This window comes from Trichosurus vulpecula, chromosome 5 (genome assembly GCF_011100635.1).
Source record: "Trichosurus vulpecula isolate mTriVul1 chromosome 5, mTriVul1.pri, whole genome shotgun sequence".
NCBI classification, from domain to species: domain Eukaryota; kingdom Metazoa; phylum Chordata; class Mammalia; order Diprotodontia; family Phalangeridae; genus Trichosurus; species Trichosurus vulpecula.
Window position 1 is genome coordinate 188,718,663 of NC_050577.1, and position 14,746 is coordinate 188,733,408.

A 14,746-nucleotide genomic window follows, 5' to 3' on the forward strand; every position below is an offset into this window, starting at 1 on the left:
AGAGAATACACAGTTCAAAATCAGAATTGTCACCTACAGTCATAGTTGGCTTCTTCATGTAGTCACTGCTTGTCAACTGTTTGTTTGTTTGTTTAACAGGCCATATAATTAATACACCTTTTAAGAATAAACTAGAGTAACAAGCATGGTAAAACTGGGAAAGTAGGTAGAAAATAAACTTTTACAATTCATTTATTGACAACCTATATTGTGTGTGTCAAAGATATTTCATGGACTCTAACACTTTGCACATAGTAGGAGCTTAATAAAAATTTTTGTTGAATTGAAATTTGCTGGTTTCCATAGCTATCTACTCTTACACAACTCTCCTCATCTATCTTGAGAATTCTTGCCAGTTGCTCTTGGCCAAAACTTTGCCTTGATATCCCACATTGCTTCTTTAATGCTCTAACACAACATTAGAAAAATCAGTCAGAACCTTATCTCATAAAACTTTTCAAATGCTCTAAACCTCTATTCTATTTATAGATCAGGAAATGTTCTGCCCATTAAGAAAAGCAATTGTTTTTTTTCTCTCTGAAGCATATGGAACATTGTCCTTCCGGGAACAATAATTTAGAGTAGAGGTTATTAAAATTTTTGTGTCACGAACCCCTTTAGCTGTATGGTGAAGCTTATGGACCTCTTTTGACAATAATTTTTTAAATTCATAAATTAAAATATGTAGGCTTATAAGGAAAAATTATATTGTAACAGCATATGTATGTATGTATTATGTATGTATATACGAAGGGCAGCTAGGTGGCACCATGGTGCATAGAGCTCTGGGCCTGGAGTCAGGAAGACTCATCTTCCTGATTTTAAATCTGGTCTCATACACTTACTAGCTGTGTGATGCTAGGCAAGTCACTTAATCCTGTTTGACTTAGTTTCCTAAGTCAAATCTGTAAAATGAGCTGGAGAAGGAAACGGCAAACCATTCCAGTATCTTTGCCAAGAAAACCCCAAATGAGGGCACAAAGAGTTGGACATGACTGAAAAATGACTAGACAACATACTATACATATAAATATATGTGTGTGTGCATGTGTGCATGTATGTATATGTATATATTCCCCCACAGGAAATCTTTCCTGATCCCCTCAAATGCTAGCATCTTCCCTCTATTGATTATCTCCAATTTATCCCGTATATATCCTATTTTTACATGGTTGTTTTCATATCATCTCCCATTAAACTGTACAATAATCACTTGGTGTTCAACCTTCTGAATAAGTCTCTCAAAGTTAATTAAGCTGGTCCTCAGATTAGATGATTTTTCTCAGAGTAGGTGACTTTGGTCATACCAGAGTATGTCCTACAAGTCCCAACTGAAATCCCATCAGACTTCCTTGCTTTGGACAATATTTTATATGCTATTGGTTATGATGCTTTACTGTAATGTAATATTTTAGTACTTCAAAGGTCCCTTATTTCAACTGTGTGGGTAATTCTTCTACCAAGGAAGAGCGCAACACATCTGTGCCTGAGTAGCTGGCTTTCATGACTTGCTGTGGCCAAATAAGAACAACAATAATCATTTAGTGTCCAACCCTTTGTTTATAAGTCTCTAGAAACATAATTAAGTTGGTTCTCAGACTAGGTGACTTTGGTCATGTCAGAGCTTATCCTCTGTCCCAGTTAAAATCTCATCAGGCTTCCCTGATGGGAAGCTTTCCTGAATGCTGGCAACTTCCCTTTATTGATTATCCCCAATATATTCTGTATGTGTCCTGCTTGTTCATAATTGTTTTTATGTTGTCTCTCCCATTAGGCTGTGAGATCCTTGAGAACAGGGACTGTCTTTTGCCTTTCTTTGTATCTTCAGTGCTTAAAACAGCATCTTACACAGCAGGTGCTTAATAAATTCTTTTGATTGATTGACTTGTGCTCCACACGTTTACCTCTATATCTTGAAAAGATAGGTTTTTAGTGCAGGCCATAAACATATGTAGCTTAATTATATGTTATGCATATAATCTATGTTTCAGTACTTCCGGGATTGAAATTCTTTTGATGTGGGTACTCCATCCAACAGGGAGAGCAATCCCATTTTTATTTAGTATATTGTCTTTGAGACTTGCTGAGGCTAAAAAATCCCTCACCTTGTTGCCAACCTAGCTCTTTCCAAGCTTAGTTAGACTGGTTCAAAGAAAAGTAAAATACAGATGATCAGTAAATTGGTAGACAGACAAATGATAGATAGATAGGTAGATAGATAGATAGATAGAACATTTATTATTCATTTACTATGTCACAAACACCTGGGCTAAGTGCTGGGGATACAAATGTAAGACTGTAAGACAGTCCCTGATATCAAGGGGCTTATATTCTAATGGAAAAGTCAGTGAAGAAGTATTAAGTGTTCACTATATAGGAGGCACTATGCTAAGCTATGATGATAAAAAGAAGAGCAAAAATCTGTTCCCTGCCCTCAAGAAGCTCATATTCTAATGCCATTGATTTCCTCATATAAATAACTAAACACACACGTGCTATGGAAAATCTAAATGGGAGGTCATTTCAAAGGGAGAAAATTAGCAGAAAGGGGAAACAGGAAAGGCAGAAGAACCGAACAGGAGATTGTATACTTTATCCTAGAGGAAATAGGGAGTCACTGGAGTTAACCAAGTAGGAGAATAATATAATCACATCTACCTGTGCTTTAAGAAGATCATTTTGAATTGGAAATTGAGAGGATGCCTAGCAATTGGGGAATGGCTGAAGAAGTTGTGGTATATGAATGTAATGGATCTATTGTGCTTTAAGAAATGATGAGCAGGCAGATTTCAGAAAAACCTGGAAAGACTTACATGAACTGATGCTAAGTAAAGTGAGCAGAACCAGGAGAACATTGTACACATTAACAGCAACATTGTGCAATGACAAACTTTGATAGATTTGGCTCTTCTCAGCAATACGATGATCTAAGACAATTCCACAAGACTCTTGATGGAAAATACTATCCACATGCAGAGAAAGAACTATGGAGTCTGAATGCAGATTGAAGCATACTATTTTCACCTTTTTGTTTGTTTGTTGTTTCGTTCTCTTGGTTTTTCCCTTTTGTTCTGATTCTTCTTTCACAACATGATTAATGTGGAAGTGAGTTTAATATGATTGTCCATGTATAACCTATATCAGATTGTCTGCCATCTTGGGGAGGGAGGGAAGAAGAAAAAAGTTTGAACTCAAAATCTTATAAAAGTGAACGTTGAAGACTTTCTTTACAAGTAATTGGAAAAAATAAAATACTATTTTTAAAAAAGAACTATAAAAGAAAAAAGATCACTTTGGCAACTTAGTAGATCAACTAAAGTTGTGAGAGATGAGACAGGGCAGCTAATCAGAAAACTGTTGCAGTAGTCCAAAAGTAAAGTAATGAGAGCCTTCACCAGTGGACATATACAAAAGATGTGAAGGTAGAAATTATAGAACTTGGCAATAAATAGGATATGTGAGTTGAATTGTAAGTAGAGGGAGAAACTTAGGTTGTAACACTGAGAGGATGGTGGTACTTTCAACATAAATAGGGAAATTGGGGAGAAATGAGGATTTATCAGAAAACATAATTAATTCTCTTTTGGATGTGTTGAGTTTAAGATATCTATAGGACATCTAGTTTGAGAAATATCCAATAGCCAGTTAGTTATATAAGACCAGAGGTCAGGAGAGAGATTAGGGCTGAATAAATCTGTGAATCATTTGCATAAAGATAATAATTGAAGCCATGGGACCATCAGGGATCACAGGCATGTACCACCCCACCTGACTCAAGGCCATTAAATTTGGCAAATAAGAGATTTTTGGTATCATTGGAAGGAGTATTTTCAGTTGGATGATGAATTTGGAAACCAGATTGCAGAAGGTTTAGAAGAGAGTTGAGAGCAGAGGAAGTAAAGACCCAAATTGTAGATGGCTTTCTCAAAGACTTTAGTCATAAAAAGTAAAAGAAATGAAGGGCAATAGCTAGTAGGGATAGAATGATCAAGGGAAGGTTTTGTAAGGAGGAGTTAGGGAGGAAACGGGAAGAGACACATGAGCGTGGTTTTAGGCAGCAAGAAACAGTCAAGAGACAAGGAGAAATTGAAGATTAGTAAGAGAATAGGAATGATAGAGGAGGTAATCTCATAGAGAACAGAGGATGGAATGGGATCACTTGTGCATTTAGAGTTGTTCTGCTTGGCAAGAAGTGGCACCTCTTCAGATAACACAAAAGTAAAGTAGGAGATAATAAGGTAATATACCTCAGTGACTTGAGATGAGGAGAAAGGGAGATGAGAGTGCTCTCAGTGAATGACTTCATTTTTTTTTCTTTCAAGTATGGAAAAGGGAAAAGGGTAACAGAAAGGATGTTATGGAAAAAATTTTAAGAGGAATGGAAAGATTTGGAGTAGACACTATGATGAGTGGAATAGTGAATTGCCTAAGGAGGGGTAAAAAGACTTCCTTGTTAGAGTGAGGACCCAGTTGAGATTATATAACATAAATTTGTAATGGACTGTATTGTTAATGTATTTTTTTAGAGTTTTTTTTTTGAGGGGCAGGGCAATTGGGGTTAAACAACTTGCCCAAAGTCACACAGCTAGTAAGTGTGTCAAGTGTCTGAGGACGGATTTGAACTCAAGTCCTCCTGACTCCAGGGCCAGTGCTCTACTCTCTGCACCACCTAGCTGCCCTATTAATGTATTTTCAATGTAATGTTAACACAATTTGAAGATCTTCCATCCATTAATATGTCCACGTGACCTGAGTCACATGAGTTTGAGTCACATAGAAGTCTGAGTCACACGAGCCTGTGGTGGGAGGAGCTTGCCGAATGGGTGGAGCAGGAAGGGTGGAGCAAAACTGGGAAGAAGTGAAACAGAGCAGTCAGAGCTGGGGGAGAGAAAGAGACACAGAACAGCAGCTAGCATGAGAGCCAGGGAGCGATTTTGCTTGAGAGTGTTCATTTGTGGGAAGGCCCTAACACGGGGAAGGCTTGAGGATGGCGGTGCCCCCTGCATTGAAAATGTGTATAGATTTCTTTGTTGCTATGATGGCTTTGGCTTTCTGGTGTTGGAATAAATGTTTTGGTTCTGCCTTCAATGAGGAGGGTCTGTTATATTTTGCAATTCAGAAGTAGGCCAGCATATTCATAGCCGCCGTAGGCAATGTGAGTATTGCATTGGTGCTACATGGACCCAGTTGGCATGGTTTTGTGATTTTCTTTAGCTTCATTCAGTAACGCATGAATGAGGGGAGGCAATGAATTGTGAAAGTAATGCAGGGTTGGAGTAAGGCTTGATCAGCAATGAAATAATGGGGCAATACACTCAAATGTAGAAGACAGAGTAAAATTAAAACTGATTCACCAAGGGATCAGATAGAAAAAGGGAGGAGAGTGTAACCAGTGGAGGATTGATGGCCTGGAAAAGAACTGAGCAATGAAGGATTAAAGGTCATGAAGAGGAACAAGGTTAGAAGTCACATGGCAGAGGGAAATACAGAATAATTAAAACTTATGACCAGATAAAGGAATTTCAGATTTCACAAACATGGAAGTGGAATACTTACAGGTGATGGCAAGGTCGAGGGTATAATCATCTCAAAGTCTGGCTGAGGTGGGGTGAAGGAATAGGTCACAGGAAATGAGTAATTTAAAAAGTGTGAAGTTAGGTTGTTGGAAGAAGTAACAATATGTATGTTTAAGCCAGGTACAGAATTCATTAATCTAACCAACAATTCCTAATCTTTGATGTGGAGTTAACATCAAATTCATTTAATTAATTTAGTAAAATGGCCATATCTTCGCATTATTCTCAATTCATTACTCTTGCTCTTCCCATGTTGCCAATCAGTTGAAAAATCCTGCAATTTCTACCACCACAGCATCTCTTGCATCTTACCTTGTCTCTCTACTCATACGGCTATCACCTTAGTTCAGGCTCTTATCACCTCTCACCTAGATTCTTAGAAAGTCAGTACATCCTCCACACTTCTGCCAAAGTAATTTTCTGTCAAGTGCAGATCTGACTATGTCACTCTCCTAGTCAATAAACTCCAGTAGCTTCCTATGGCCGCTAGAATCAAATTTAAACTCCTCTGCTTAGCTTTTAAAGCTTTTCACAACCTGATCCTATCCTATCTTTCCAGCTTCATTTTCCATCACTGTCTCTCCGGGATTGTGAGGTCCAACTATTTCTCTTGATTGTCTCCCATACCTGTAATGCTCTTTCTCTCTTCTCCACTCTGATAACAGACCTCTGTGGTTTCCTTTAAGGCTCAACTAAAATCTCATATTTTGCTAGAAGCCTTTACCAACCACTCTTAATTCTGGTGCCTTCCCTCTCTTAATTATTTCCTATACACATATACATAATATATATATTATATATGTATACATATATATACACGTACACACTCACCCCTAGATATCTCTCTCTCTCTCTCTCTCTCTCTCTCTCTCTTTCTCTCTCTCTCTCTCTCTCCATATATATATATATATATATATACATATATATATATACACATATATATATTCTCCATATATATATATATATACACACACACACACACACACATATATATATATGCATATATATGTATATATATAAATTCTGGTGCCTTCCCTCTCTTAGTTATTTCTTATTTACCATACACATATACATTTCATATATATATATGTATATATATATATACATGTACACACACACACACACCCCTAGATCGAGAGAGAGAGAGAGAAAGAGAGAGAGAGAGAGAGAGAGAGAGAGAGAGAGAGCTAGGTGGCACAGAGGATAGACTTCCAGGCCTGGAGTCAGGAAGATATGAATTCAAATCCAGCCTTAGATACTAGCTACATGAACCTGGGCAAGACACTTACCCCTGTTTGCCTCAGTTTCCTCATCTGTATAATGAGTTAGATAAGGAAATGGCAAACCAATCCAGTATCTTTGCCAAGAAAACCCCAAATTGGGTCACTAAAAGTTGGACATGACTGAAAAAGCTATTAAACCACAACAATCTGGTATATATTTGTTTATGTGATGTCTCCCCCATTACAGTGTATGCCCTTTGAGGACAAAGACTGTCTTTTGTCTCTATTTGTATCCCCAGTGCTCAACACAGTGCCTGACACATAGTAGGTGCTTAATATACAATTGTTCACTGATTGCCACCTCTATCTTACAAGTAAGGCAATTGAGAAAAAGTACTAGAAGTGCCCATGTTCACATAGATAACAATGAAACCTGAATGAATTTTAAAATTTCTCGATTCTTAGACCATGTTACTGAGGTCAAATTATTCTGACCTTCAAAGATGACATAAAATGTTCTGAATGTCCTGTCTGGCCTATGTTATTGCCTGTTATAGAATAAAATCAATTAGCAACAACAACACTTTGGCAGAGTTTTGTCGACACTATTGAACCAAACCAAGTTCTATGGATTGTGTAATGATTAGTCATAGTAACTTCTCTGGAGTTGAATAACACTTGGAGTTGGATAACAATTACATTTGTTCCACACAGGCAATTGGTTTCCAAATGCATTAAACAAAGGCAATTTAGAAAACACCTTCTTCTTTTTGGCATCATTAATGTTGTTGAACATCCTAGGATTCTGGAGCATTTCACATAGGTAAGTACCTAATTAAATACTAGACAGTGGTGGTAGAAACAATTTCTTATTGAATGAAATATCGGTCCTGAAACAATCACTAAGCCAACAAGAATTCTGAGTATCATGGATAGGAAAATGAATATATTCGCACAATATGATACAGATTTTTCAGATTTGAATTGAATTGAAATTTAGACTTTTAGTTTTGCATTGATCTTTTCAATAAAATACTGTTTTCCTCAATTCTAAAGATTTCTTTAAAAAGCAATTTTTTCTACATTAAATATTCATATTTTTAAAAGAAAAGAATCATCATGTGAATTATAAGAATTATAGTCCAGTAATTGGCATTAAAAGTAAATATCATTAAATAAGCAGCCAGGAATCTAATATTGCTTAGGCACTTACATTTAAGTGTTTAAAGCAGCAGAGTCCACTTCAAGGTCAGCAGAAGCCTAAGTAGGATGATTTAGGCAACAACGTGAGATTGTCGCATTGTCTCTCTTCTCCCATTTTTCCATGCTTCCATTCTCACTCCTATCAATCCAACCCACTAATTTAGTGATATCCCCCTACTTACACACATCTAATCACTCTATATTTCCACCACTTGCTCTCACTGCTCCCACCCAACTAAGAGCTATCAGTCACATCTCAAAATCACTCTACACCATTCACCCAGTTCTTTCCATCTTGCCATCTCTCATCCACCCCAAATGACCACCATTTGTTCTTCCAGTTTTGACTCTGTATTTTTCTTCTGCTTCCCACTACTTTTCCTTACCACAACAATGGGATTTTAATTTCTAGATAGTCAGATATCACAGAATTTCAGCATTGGAAGAGACTTCAGTGGCCACCTAGTATATCCTATAACTAAAAAGAATCATCTCTACAGTAGCCCCAACAAGTGACCATCTAGTCTTTGCTAGACAATCTCAAATGAGTAAGAAGTAAGAAGTAAGAATGGGCTGCCTTTTCAAGCAGCCCATTCCAGGTTTGGATAGCTTCAGTTGTTTGGAAATCTTTTTTTTATTTTATGAATAAATCTTTGTTCGCAACTTCTATCTATTGGTCCTAATTCTGCCATTTGGGGAAAACAGCAAAATTTCTATCCCTCTGTGAGATGTCAACTCTTCAAATGTGTGAAGACAGCCATCATGTCACCTTCCTCTTCTCCAGGCTGAACATCTCTAATTCCTTTAACAAACACTGAAATGGCATGATATGAAAGTGTTTCATTATCCTAGTGACCTTTCTTTAGATCCACTCTACTTTATCAGTGTAATCCCTAAAATGTGGTGCCCAGAATTGTATATAATACTCCAGAGGTGATTTAATCCAGGCAGAGTGAAGCATTGTATCACTTTTTTATTCTAACATATTATTAGTCATCTTAATATAGCCTACAGTGTATTTGCTTTTTTTGGTTGTCATATAAAACTGTTTACTCATATTGAGTTTTCAGTCTACCAAAAACTGCAGATCTTTTTTTTCAAGCCACCTGCTATGTAGCCAGTGCACCCACATTTTTACTTGTAAAGCTATTTTTCTTAACCCAAGAGTAAGACTTACTCTTTATCTCTGTTAAATTTCATTCACTTAGATAAAGCCCAATATTAGCCTATCGAGTTCTTGAAACTTGGCTCTCATCTAATGTGTGAACTTTTCCTACCAGCTCTGCATCGTCTATAAATATGGAAAACTTCCCTTCCATACTTTTCTCTAAATTATTGACATACTTGTTAAGCAGGTCAAAGCAAGCACAGGTCCCTGAGCAGAGTTGGGCTTGTAATACTCCATGAGGATCCTGCTTCCAAATTAACCTCAAATCATTAATCTCTGTTATTTGGCCAGTTTCGAACCCATCTGAGTATAATACTGTGTAGTATACATTTCTCCTTTCCAACAACAAAATCATGAAAGACTTTATTAAATGCTTTGGTAAAATATAGATAAATTGTATATAAAACATTCTCATGCTCTACAATCCCATCAAAAAAAAGGAAATAAGGATAGTGTGGAATGACCTGTGCTTGATGAAGTGTGCTTGGCTCTTTATGAGCACCTCTTTATGAGATATTCACTAAACATCTCTCTCTCTCTCTCTCTCTCTCTCTCTCTCTCTCTCTCTCTCTCTCTCTCTCTCTCTCTCTCTCTCTGTCTCTGTGTGTGTGTGTGTGTGTGTGTGTGTGTGTGTGTGTGCGTGTGTCTGTCTGTCTCTCTGAACAAGGCAATTTATTAATGAATTTGGTCCAGTTTGTCCTCTTGTTAGCAGCTGCTACCTATCTGGCAATTCTGTCCAGGTCTCTCTGTCTCTGAGGTGTCAGCTTCCAGACCCCATCTTGGTTCTTCTCCACCATCTTGAGGCCTTCCAGGGCTTGCAGGACCCTTCAGGCTATGCTCTTAGAGCCTCTGCTGAAGTGACTGGGCATGACCCAATTGTGCTGGAGCCCAGCATAGATCTTGGCCATGGATCTCACAGCCACACTGCCTTGGAGGTACAGGTGACGGGCTATGGAAGCATCCCAAGTGTAGAACCAGTTCTCATCATAGGGTGCCAGCTCCTTATGTTTGGCCAATTTGACTATGTCCACCCATTCACGGACTTTCAGCTTTCCTGACTTTTTCAGGAAGGTGGCCAGGGCCTGGACAAATTCTGGGCTTGTTCATGTCACTGTGATTCCAGGCGTCATGTGGGCTCCCCACAGCTAGCCAGGGAAAAGCTAAACATCTCTTTAATAATATATTCTAGAGTTTGTTTGTTTTCCCTCCAGGAATCAAAACCAAACTCTCTGGCTTACAGGTGGCATCTTCAATTCCATTTCTTTTTTAGAAAATCAGGACATTTGCTTGTCCTCAGTGCTTCAGTACCTCTCCCATTCTCCACACTCTTTCTAGAGATTGCTGACAGCGCTCAGCGATTACTTCCCCTGATTCTTTCAGTATGCAAGGACATTGTTCACCTAGGCTGGGTGACTTGAATATATCAAAGGGAACCAAGTGCTTTCTTACCATCTCCTTATCCACCTTGGGTATGAACTTCCTATTCGTCATATTTGTTCTTCCCTTTCTAGCCCCAAAATCATTTTCTTTTTCAGAGAAAACAGAATTAAAATAAAAATTGAGTGACTCTTACTTCTCTGGGTTTTTAGTTAATCATCATGCCATCCCCACCAAGCAGTTGTCCTAACCCAAGGGTTCTCAACTATATCAGAATGGGGTTATTTTAAATGGATGTGGTTGATTCCCTTTGAAATCCTATGTATTTTATTTTATATATGTAAAACCATCATTCTGAGAAGGGATCCATAGGCTTCACCAGACTGTTGAAAGTGTTCATGACAGAAAAAAAATGTTAAGAATCCCTAACATAATCCTTCTTTGATTCTCTTGTTTTCTCCAATATAGTTTTTTTAAAGCCCTCGTTTCCTCATCAGAGTCAGCTCATCCTGAGCTTTAGTGATCCTGACATGTCTTACATGACCATATTATATTTTGTACCTACCCTGTCCACCTACCTACCTGTCTTCCAAGTTGATAGGTGAATTCTCTATGCTTCCACATCACTCACTCTTTAGACAAGTTTTCTTTTTGTTTTATTTTAATCTTTTTTGAATCATGGATCCCTTCTCAAAATAATGTTTTTAAGTGTTTCGAATAATGTACATACAATTACAAAGGAATATAATTATGCCGAGATATAGTTATTAAAATATTAAAAAAATTCACACACCTCCTGAAAAGTTACCCATTGACACCACTTTGAAGACCTCTGGTTTAGATAATCCCCCTTTCCTCTTCTCAACAAAGTTGTTTCTCTTTCCCTTGTTATGTTGTCAGTCCTCAAAGCTTCCCATTCCACCTGGGCTGACTTATCCTATAGAATTTTAGCACACGATGTACAATAATAGATTTAGAGCTGGGAGACACCTTTAAAGGCCATCTAAACCTCTCCCCACCTTAACAGCTGAAAAAAATATGATTATTTACTTACTTGTCACACTAGTAGTGACAAAGAAAGAATCCTATTTATAATTCCTCTGAACAATTTGAAATCCATTCTCCTCAAATTGAGGGTGCATTTTAAACCAGGCTGATAATTTTTTGCAGGGCTTAAAATGAAAAAAGGAAGAAGAAAGTAGCTATGTATATTTGCTGCAGCAATTATGTTAAATATAGGAAAATAATAGTGGTGGTAATAATAATAACAGTTCTCTTTTTCCTTCCTTTTCTTCCTCCTTTTTCTCCTTCTGCTCCTTCTTCTTAGATACCATAATCTAGATCAATTTCATAGCCAGAGAATCAGAAGACATCATCTTGAAGAAACACTTCTCCAAAATGACCAGTATCTAAAATATTATGACAGTATCATGGAATTTTCTTCTACCATTGATCCTTATGAGACAACCTTGTGAAACTGGATGTGACATGTTGTCACAGTGTTTTTGATTTGTAACCTTCAGGCTCAGTGTTTTGTGTATCTTGATGTAAGACCCAATAGTTTTGAGATTTATGTCATTGTTGTTACTTTTATCTATTTTACTTGTAAAGACTTATAGAAATTTAGATTTTATGTTTTGCATGACTTCATATGTATAATAGGTATTGTATTTCTTGCCTTCTCAATGGTAGGAGATGGGATGGATAGAGGGAGAGAATTTGAAACTAAAAACAAAAATAAATTTTTAAGAAAGAAATTTAGATTTTACAGTTATGTTTACACATGCATATTTTATTGGATGAACTGTTATTTCAAATAAAACTAATTAATCCATGCCAGAAAAGAGTTGTCTATATTATACATATTATCATGTGCTACTTTTCAAATTGAAGAATCATAATGTATTCCCGACGCAGCGAGAGTGTAGCTATTGAAAAACAACATTCATAATATTAACCACAAGGTTTCTTATTTTTTTATTTTTGTCACTTTGAGCAAAAACATAAAATACACCTGAGCAGATGGCAGATTTCTCTGAGGACCACGATTATATCTGTGTATTACCTGTATGTTACCCTAAACAAGATTTGAATTGGATGATTAGAAAACATGCTCCAAGTTTAAAGGTTAAGTTCCCCCTAAAGAACCAATGATCAAAAGAGGTGACATTCAGACTGTATAGTATTTGTCAGGCTTATATGAATTAATGAGAATGTGCAAACTAAGGAAAAGGAGAAAGAACTAAAGAAGGTTATGGGGATATCGACCAATCAGAAGACTGACCAGAGTCACCAAGCAGAGCAGAGGTGCTAGAAGGGAATCCCTAATCCCAAGGTTCATTCTGCCTCCACTGCTTTTATGATAATAGTTTAGATATCTGGAGCATGCCATCTGTAGAGAAAGTGGCAGCTTTGCAGTGAAGTGAGATCTGGAAAGCCAGATAACCCATCTCTGATTTCCAATTTGAATACTGGGGAAGGGGGGGGGGTGCGGCTCAGAAGATACCATTTTATTCTATAGCATCTGCTATTTAAGCACAAGATAAGTAAAGTTTACTATTACTGCTGCAGTAATAAAGCCCTTTAATGTGCATATAAAAGATTCTAGATTTGTAGAACAAAAGATGTGCGAAACCTGACTTGGTATGGTGTGCATATTCATTTTGCCAAGCTACTGCTATAAAATTCCAGGTGTTTCTTTTACTCAACCAGTTCTATTTTAAAGATAAGTGAAGAGCCATACATACTCTCCTCGGGACTTTATGTGCCTTCATCACAAAAAAAAGAGCTCTTTTCTATTGCAGAAGTCAGAATGTACTGTTGCAAAATTGGCTTCTAAAGGGAAATCAAGATGGTCAACACACTCTCAGACCTCTGATAAGAATTGTTCAATAGATCTTACTGTTAATTGGGAATTTGTCTTTTTCTTCCTAATCTTTCTATAATTCATTAATATGCTGATCATAGTCAAAAAACAAATATTAAGCCTCTACTTGTTCCCATATAATACAAGATAATCTACGGAATTGTTAACTAACAGTAACCCTACAAAAAAACCCTAAAATCTGACAACATTAATGATAGCTAAAAATGCAGCTACTATGCATTCTTCCATTTAGAACAAGACATTTTCAAAGAGTAGTTTAATCTCCAGTGCTTAGCAACACTGTCACTGAGCACCTGGAATAGTTTAGGCATTAAGTATAATTGGTTTTGCTTTACATAAATCTGTAGCTTTGTAAATAAGCAGAAGAGTTCATTTTCTATATAATACTAATTAACTTAAAGGAACACTTTGTTTGCAGAAGCCTGCTGCGTTTCATACTGTATTTTTATAGTATGCTCAATGGCAAGCAAAGTTTTGGATCTCTTCACTCCTCTATTTCTTTTCAGCTACCCAGTGGCAAGAGTTCTCTATCCCTCCAGGCATTTGCTCTTTTTATCATACAGAAGAAGAAAAAACAAACTGGAAGTATAAGGTCTTCTCTGAAATATTCTTGTGTTCTATTCATGTCAATAACTGAAACCTGAGAGAAAAGATATTTGAAAGAGTGTTCTGTGACCCAAGAGCATAGGACTGACCCAGGATGATCCTATCTTCAACTGATGATGACATCTTTTATTCCATATCCCATTCTTTTTTTAAAAAAATTGTCTTCCTTTAAGTTATTTTTTCAATTAACAAGTTTTTATCTTTTTTCCTTACTCCCATCTCCCACTGGGAAAAATAGAAAAAGAAAAATCTTGTAAGTAAAATGTATTGTCAAGCAAAACAAATTCCCAAACTGACCATATAAAAATATACCTCATTCTAAATCTTTAATCTATTACCTCTCTGTCAGGAGGTGGGTAGCATTTTTCATCATTAGTCTTCTGGAATCATGGTTTGTCTTTGCATTGGTTAGAGTTCTTAAACCTCAAAGTTGTTTGTCTTTACAATGTTATGGTTATTGTATAAATGATTCTACTGATTCTGCTCATTTAATTTTGCATCAGTTCACATGAGTCTTCCCAGATTTCTCTTATATCACAATGATGGCCCATTATATTAATATACCATAATTTCTTCAGTCATTCCCCCAATTGATCAGTATCCCCTTAGATTCCAGTTCTTTTCCACCAAGATAGAGAGAGATATTTATAGATATCTCTATATCTGTATATAGATAGGTGGATATATATATATATATATCAATAGA

General features: G+C 36.7%; 1 protein-coding gene across 1 annotated transcript in view; it reads left to right on the forward strand.

Annotated features, from left to right (window-relative positions):
- Positions 1-12,022, forward strand: part of SLC15A5 (solute carrier family 15 member 5) — a 152,646-nt gene extending 140,624 nt beyond the window's left edge. The window contains exons 8-9 of the mRNA XM_036760669.1: positions 7,514-7,622; positions 11,875-12,022. Coding sequence (XP_036616564.1) covers positions 7,514-7,622; positions 11,875-12,022 — 257 coding nt within the window. The remainder of the gene's footprint in view (positions 1-7,513; positions 7,623-11,874) is intronic.
- The last annotated feature ends 2,724 nt before the right edge of the window (positions 12,023-14,746 follow it).